This window comes from Dryas octopetala, chromosome 7 (assembly GCF_963921425.1).
Source record: "Dryas octopetala chromosome 7, drDryOcto1.1, whole genome shotgun sequence".
In the NCBI taxonomy this organism is placed as follows: Eukaryota; Viridiplantae; Streptophyta; class Magnoliopsida; order Rosales; family Rosaceae; genus Dryas; species Dryas octopetala.
Genome location: NC_141372.1, coordinates 16,534,055 through 16,540,957, shown reverse-complemented (window position 1 = coordinate 16,540,957; position 6,903 = coordinate 16,534,055). Strand labels below are relative to the sequence as shown.

The 6,903-nt window shown below is 35.8% G+C and overlaps 1 protein-coding gene across 3 annotated transcripts; it reads right to left on the bottom strand.

Annotated features, from left to right (window-relative positions):
* Positions 1-866: 866 nt before the first annotated feature.
* On the bottom strand, positions 867-5,349 carry LOC147280122 (uncharacterized). Of its 3 annotated transcripts, XM_086250993.1 has the most exons (7): positions 4,770-5,349; positions 4,494-4,659; positions 4,343-4,368; positions 2,620-2,677; positions 2,098-2,209; positions 1,654-1,749; positions 867-1,283 (listed from the first exon to the last, which is right to left on the bottom strand). In XM_086250993.1, exons 1-5 carry the CDS (start codon positions 4,808-4,810, stop codon positions 2,189-2,191), a joined length of 312 nt encoding a protein of 103 aa, XP_086107119.1. In that variant the 5' UTR covers positions 4,811-5,349; the 3' UTR covers positions 867-1,283; positions 1,654-1,749; positions 2,098-2,188. The 3 variants fall into 3 exon arrangements, 1 of the variants encoding a protein (XP_086107119.1); XR_015123386.1 differs by lacking the exon at positions 4,494-4,659 and having other exon boundaries at positions 4,770-5,344; XR_015123385.1 differs by lacking the exon at positions 4,494-4,659 and having other exon boundaries at positions 2,620-4,368.
* Between the last annotated feature and the right edge of the window lie 1,554 nt (positions 5,350-6,903).

The window sequence follows — 6,903 nt, the reverse complement described above, 5'->3', positions numbered from 1 at the left end:
ACATCACTACTACAAAAAAGCTCATACATATCAGTAATTTACCGATATCTAAGGCCCCTAAAATTCGATATAGGAAAGCGTGATATCTATTCTCATTGGTTTACATATCAGTTTTGAACTGATATCTATAGAGATTTTTAAATCAGTTCCTTTTTAAAATGCGATATACTTTTCCTTCCCGGATGGTTAAAAACGCAATAAATGATATATTTATAATATATTAAATCGGTATGGTTTTCAGAACAGATATCTTATAAATGAATAATATGAGTTTTAAACGTAGAACTGGTATAAATATTTCCATAGACATCTGTATTGTGTATAATAACGGATATCTTAAATCAAAGTTATATGTGTTTGAATTACGGAACTGGTATATATTGTCTGATAGACATCGGTATTGTTTCTCATAACTGATATCTAATATCTGAATTATATGTGTTTGAATTATGAAACTGGTATAAATAGTGTCATAGATATCGTTATTGTTTTTAAGAACTAATATCGTATATCTGAATTATATGTGTTTAGAGTATGAAACTGGTATAAATATTTTCATAGATATCGATATTAGTGATAAGAACGGATATCGTAAAAATCTATTATATGTGTTTTTATTGTAGAACTGATTTTGAAGCCATGATTTGTATCAGTTTATTTTCCCAAAAAAGATATCTATACTCTATACCATTTCAGTTTCTATATTAGAATTGATCTTATATATTTCGAAATTAGAGTTATGTAACATATGTTTTGATATCGAATTTATGTTTAGAAAATTGATATAAATGGTTAACACCATTGAACCATCTGCTGCATATTTATTTAGTGGCCAATTTACCTGCACAAAGAAGCTAAACAATCCATTCTATTTCATCAAATGTCATATATTTCAAAGGACTAAAAAGTTGTCATATCACAAAAATTAGGGGGAGACCTCATCATCTCTAACCCCTTCCTTCAAATATATCTAAGCTAGCTAGGCTAGGCATCACCTAAAACTACCCTTTACAAAAACTGTTAGGCAGTAGGCATGCATTTTCCCAAAAAACTAGGCAGTAGGCATGCAATTCCCCATTCCCCTTTACAAAATATGGGCATGGCAGCATTTAAATTAATTGATCTAAGTTCTATAATATTCACAAAATGGCACATTCAGCCATCACCACATATACCAAAGCCTACACATAATTCAAGTTAACAAAGTCACCCCATTCATCAACTCGAACATCATCAATTTGGTCTTTGGTGTAACTACATCGCTTGATCTTCGATTTGCTCCACTGAAAACACAGGAAAATTGTATTAGCTCAATAGTAAGGTAGCTTAAAGCTTGCTCATACTAAAATAATGCTTGCAACTAGCTTGTGCAAATTCACATAACTAACACCGTGGAAAATAGGTATTCTTAACATGAATATATGGCTAGCTAGCTATATATATGCATTAAGGTATAAATTGCTAGACAACTTTTCAAAGGTTAGAGGAATTAGACATGCAGTAGAATGGTTAAGTTTGATGTATTAGAGGCAAACAAAAGAGAACTTAGTACAAATTGAATGCATACATAAAAAAGGAACAATATATAGAATGTAGAAAGCAGAATTTTGCCAACCATGATGATGGCCACGTATGGCCGGTTTTGGTACTGACCAGTTTTTTAAGGCAGGTTCAGATGGAATCCTTCTTTACTGTGAGGAGACACAAGAGATGGCAATGATTAAGGAAATCCATTTGAGTAGGTTCCAGCTGTATTCAATATAAGCAATGCAGTTAACCACTATTTAGAAATTTCAAGCAAGTATATATTGTACATTGCATCCACAACAAAATCTATGGTCATGCATATGCATTCAATGGATACCCAATGAAGGAATTGTCAAGATTTTAGAGTGGGATAGTAAAAGAGTTGTATTTAAAGATGATATATATAAAGAATAGAACCTTCTACATCTCCATTGTATCTGCTATTTGGTTGGGTACGTGCAGCAAACTTATGCCTTAGCAAATTGGAAACAACCAGTTCAAAATGGATACAACTTTTTGAAGACCATTTAGACTTTCTAGAAAAGACAACAAAAATTCAATTTTACTTGCCTCTTCCATTAAATCCAAATCATGGATGTCTGTTTTAGTTGTCAATGAGTGATCATTCAAGCCTATAGTCCACTGCTGGGATATCAGCATGCTAGTGATCGAACACCCCTTCCTGCAACAATAAATTAATGCAAACACATGAACAAGTTTAATTTTGCACTGATCCAATTGGCTGGAGAGATGGCATGTGCTTTACTTAATATGCAAAGACCAATAAATAAGCAAAGAGATACTTTGATAGTGTGAGTGGTTGAAGAACCTATATTCCAACCTCTCTTAACTATTTAACTAATTATTTAGTAAAGAGACTAACAAATAAGAAGATAACTACTATACATGGAGCCTACTAAAAATGTACCTACTTCTGGTACCAAAGCCTCCATGTCTTGATTAATTACTTGGAGATGCTTCTATTACTTCTACTAATAATGATTAATATCATTTACGAAACCTTCAATCAAAGCTACAAAGGTTAGATATGCATGCTTGCGTGTAAGTCTAAATGACTGAAGGGTGAATTACCTCACCATACAGATCGTGTTGATCTAGGATCACTTTGCCTTCCGGCTCTGCCACGAAGCTGTAATAAGACATCACCATTTATATAAGAATCATATTCAACATTGAAGACATTGGAGAGAAAACATAAAAAATGATATATGATGAAAGTAAATAGTAAAGTTTCGTTATCCAGGCTAATGTGATATACTGTGTATGTACATAGGCAAAGAATCTTTGGCTAATGAAAGATTAAGCCATCAAGATAATTAAAATGAAAATTGTCAAAGGAAAAAAAGGACCCATATATAGAAGAAAAATCTTGACAATTCCCAAATTGGAATTGGATGACCACATAATAAAACTAATTAAGTTCAATTTGTGCCAAAAAATCATGTTTCATGAGTTAAATCCAGAACCAAATTATTCCATTCAAACAAAAGAACTTGAGAACAAGAAAGATAAGGACATGCCATATGGCTGTAAACAATATATATAACATGTAAACGTCATCTACATAATATTTATGATTTATTTACATAGCCCAAAGTACAAAACTAACAATACCAAATATTTAAAACACCCCTGACCTTACTTCAAGCTAAAGAACATAATTTAACATTTGAACCATGAATATTAAAATGGTATTCAAACTAAAAATAGCATTCAATTTAGTAAAACCTACAAAATTTGGGTAATTTAAAAAAACAAACTTACTAAGTAAAGATGTACAAATTAAAATAAAGAAGCAAATGCCAAACATTGTATGTCCCCTGTCGATGAACCATCAGCTGCTTTATAAGTATAGCAACTAAGAACAAGAAACTCAAGCATGACATTAGATTTTCCAAACCAATATAAAGGAACAATTGGCTGGAGAGGTGGCATGTGCTTTACTTTAATGTACAAAGACCAATAAAGAAGAAAAGAGATACTTTGAGTGGTTGAAAAACCTATATTCCAACCTCTTAACTAGTTAACTACTTATTATTCCAATCTGATTTCATAGTCTCAACTGCCACATTGGACGTGTATGCAAAATGTGCTAATATATCTGATTCCAGAAAGATATTCAACTTGATGCGAAACCATAGTTTGCAGTCATATATATAATGCAATTACTGTTGGCTATGCTCGAAATGAGCAAGGTTTTGAAGCTATTTCTGCTTCTGCAGCTATCACTCCAACAAATTAACATAAGTTATACAACATTCAAAATCATTACATTAAAGCTTCATTTCATCAAACGGTATCTATTTACAATTTTTACTTGAAGCTAGGAAGGAAAATATATAGATATATAACATCTCAGACGAACTGTTCAAAATCAAATCTATCCTGGGATCCCATTCCCTTGATAGGCCATGAGCAGCCCTTACACACACACTTGTTCCAAAGGCCACCTATACATATATTTATATATAAAATAAATTTTTTTAGGGGGATGAAGTGCTCTTTTTGTCTATGGACGGTACGAGTCACAAGGTTTCCTTTACTACACTAGACTGCACCTTGTTTTTGTAAACAATTAAGGCCAATGCAAAAAAGGAAATAGAGAAGGGAAATGTATAACAAAGGGCCAAAACCAGAGAAATTAATATTCTGATACAAAAAATAAAATAAACAATGACCCAGTCTGGATAGAAGTGCTCCGTATATAAAGCAATATGAAACAAACAAGGAAAGCCAAAACAGATCAACCTCAATTGCAATAGCAAAAATGAAACCCAAAACTGCTTAAACCCACCTCATTACCACAACTGCTTCCATTTCCTATCGAAAAAACAAAACTTGTCAACAATAATGATTGAAATATAAAAAATATTTTTTTATAAAATATATACAAGAAAAATTAATGATTCAAGCTAAAGTCAACCAAAATTTTAAGAGAAGACAACCATTTCATCTTTGATCTTCATTTCACATTTCATTAATTTCCTCAGGGAGGTTATCAGCAAAACTTGTGTTTCCACTAGGATTTTTAACAGTCGAAACAGGTACTGGACCAGCTGAAGCCATCTATTGTATACTATATAACAACTCAGATGTTCACTTTTGCAATTTCTATAAGGGAATCCAGAACCAAAACCAAAATCAAAACTAAAACCAAATCCCCCAAAATCCAAAACCTTAATAAATCCAAAAAAAAAAAAAAAAGATTACGCTAAACTTACCTTGCAGTCATGCTCCTCGGCGAAGAACTCGCGGTTCCCATCGCTCTTGAGAATGGAGTCGTTGGAGTTATGGCAAGGATGGTGTCGCGGACCTAGACCGGGAGGCCGTACTCAAGGTCCAGGAGGCAGACCTGGCAGACGTTCTTGAGCTTGCTGCAGGTCTGGTAAATCTTGACCTTCTTGAATCGGGCATCGCGGTCGGGCCATCGGAAGACGGTGAAGGGGCGCGTGCAAATCTTCAACTTCGTGCGCGACCAAGAATGGCTAGATCGATACAAGGATAAGGCCGGAGATCGATGCTGGTCTGGGTGGGTGTGGTTGAGTTTGGATGTGAGTGGGTGTGTGAGTCTGGCTGCAGGTATGTGTGAGTGTGAGTCGATCTGTGAGGCCAGGTATGTGGGTGTGGTTCTAGCTTTTCGTCGATCGATCGACGAAGGAGATCGATGAAGAAGAAGAGTGTGCTTGAGATCAAATGTCTGGGTGTCTTGAGAAGAAGAAGATCGGGTGTCTGGAAGAAGAATAGTGTGCGTGAGTCTGAGTCTGGGGTCGTGTTTTGAGTTAGGTTGTAGGCCAAAATTTATTTTTTAAGTAGTCTGAACAGTAGCGCCTTTCTCTTAGGATTAAGTTTGGAATCAGTTTTTTACGTTAGATATGAGTTTTAATGAATAGTTAGATAAATTGAAAAACTTAAGATATCATATTGAAAAATGTTGTGATCTCTAAAATATTATATATATCAGTTTTTGAAAAAAAAACACTTAAGTGATATTAAAAACCTTATTATATCGAATACCTTTAAAACTGATATTAATATAGTGATATGTATGAGTTTTTTGTAGTAGTGCATCTTGCACACAAGAGTTTCATCTCTGAATTCTTTTATTAATTTCCCCAGTTATATTTGATTGACTAGTTTAAGGTGATGGTTATATTGGCGTGTATTCCTGATGGTGGTTAGAACTTGTGGGCTGCGTTTTAAGTTAAATAATGCTTCCTGGTTATTTGTGTAAAACATAACTTATCAAGTGACTGATAGTGATCTTCCTATTGATTAATTTCATAATATTTTGTGCATTATTGTATGACATGCTAAGTGGCTATTTTTTAGTGCTACCATCTTAGTATTTCTGACTGTATCTATGTCTCTACAGTAAGCTTCAGAGTGATACTCTCAGAGAGGGTATTTCCATTATTATGAATAAGTCCAAGGAAAAGAAGCGTAACTTCACTGAGACCATTGAACTTTGAAAAACTATGATCCCCAAAAGGACAAGCGTTTCAGTGGTTCTGTTAAGTTGCCACACATTCCTCGTCCAAAGATGAAGGTCTGCATGCTTGGAGATACTCAGCATGTTGAAGAGGTAATGAATTTTTTGCTCAGATAAAGCATCAACATAAGATTGAATTAGTGGATTTCTTTGTGTTCTGTACTGTTTTCTTTGTTGATGTTTGTGGGAAAATCCACATCAATCCGAACAGCCAATCACAGCTCGGCACGTGGTTGGTCAACATCCACCTCGGAATTGACTCTCAGTGGTCAAAACTTTGACCTCCACGTCATCACCACCCAGCATCGCCTCTGCCAGCCCGGACCGGATCTCCATACCGGATCCGAGCCGAACCGATGATCTTCCAAGGGATCGAGTGTCCATCTTCCCACGATCATCCCGGTTCAGCTCGGCTCGGCACAGGAGATGGTCTCCTTTCGAGTTCTGGCGTCGACCAGTTAGGGCTCGGAAAGACCCCCAATCTATGGGACCGGCTCGGCCTGGAATCCCATGTCCGATCCGACTACACATGGACTTCGTGTCTTCGCATGAGAACATGTGTTCATATCGGCTCGGCTCGGCTCTCCGCCGCCATTCCCAGGAAGATCACGCCAGGATGAACCGCCACACTTAAATGCACCTGACACATTCTTCTGACAGATAGAATATCAGGCCTGCATTCATGAATGTTGGAGCAGTCTACCTGGACCTTCCAACCTTGCATTTAATGGAGCATTCAATGCAACATTAAATGCTGAGGAAGCAAGCAGCTGAGCATGCAACTAGGTCTGGCCAGGTGCGTGGATCTCTGGCAACCTTTCATTCACAATGCAGGTAACTTACTCATCAGGTTTTCCTTTGCTTAT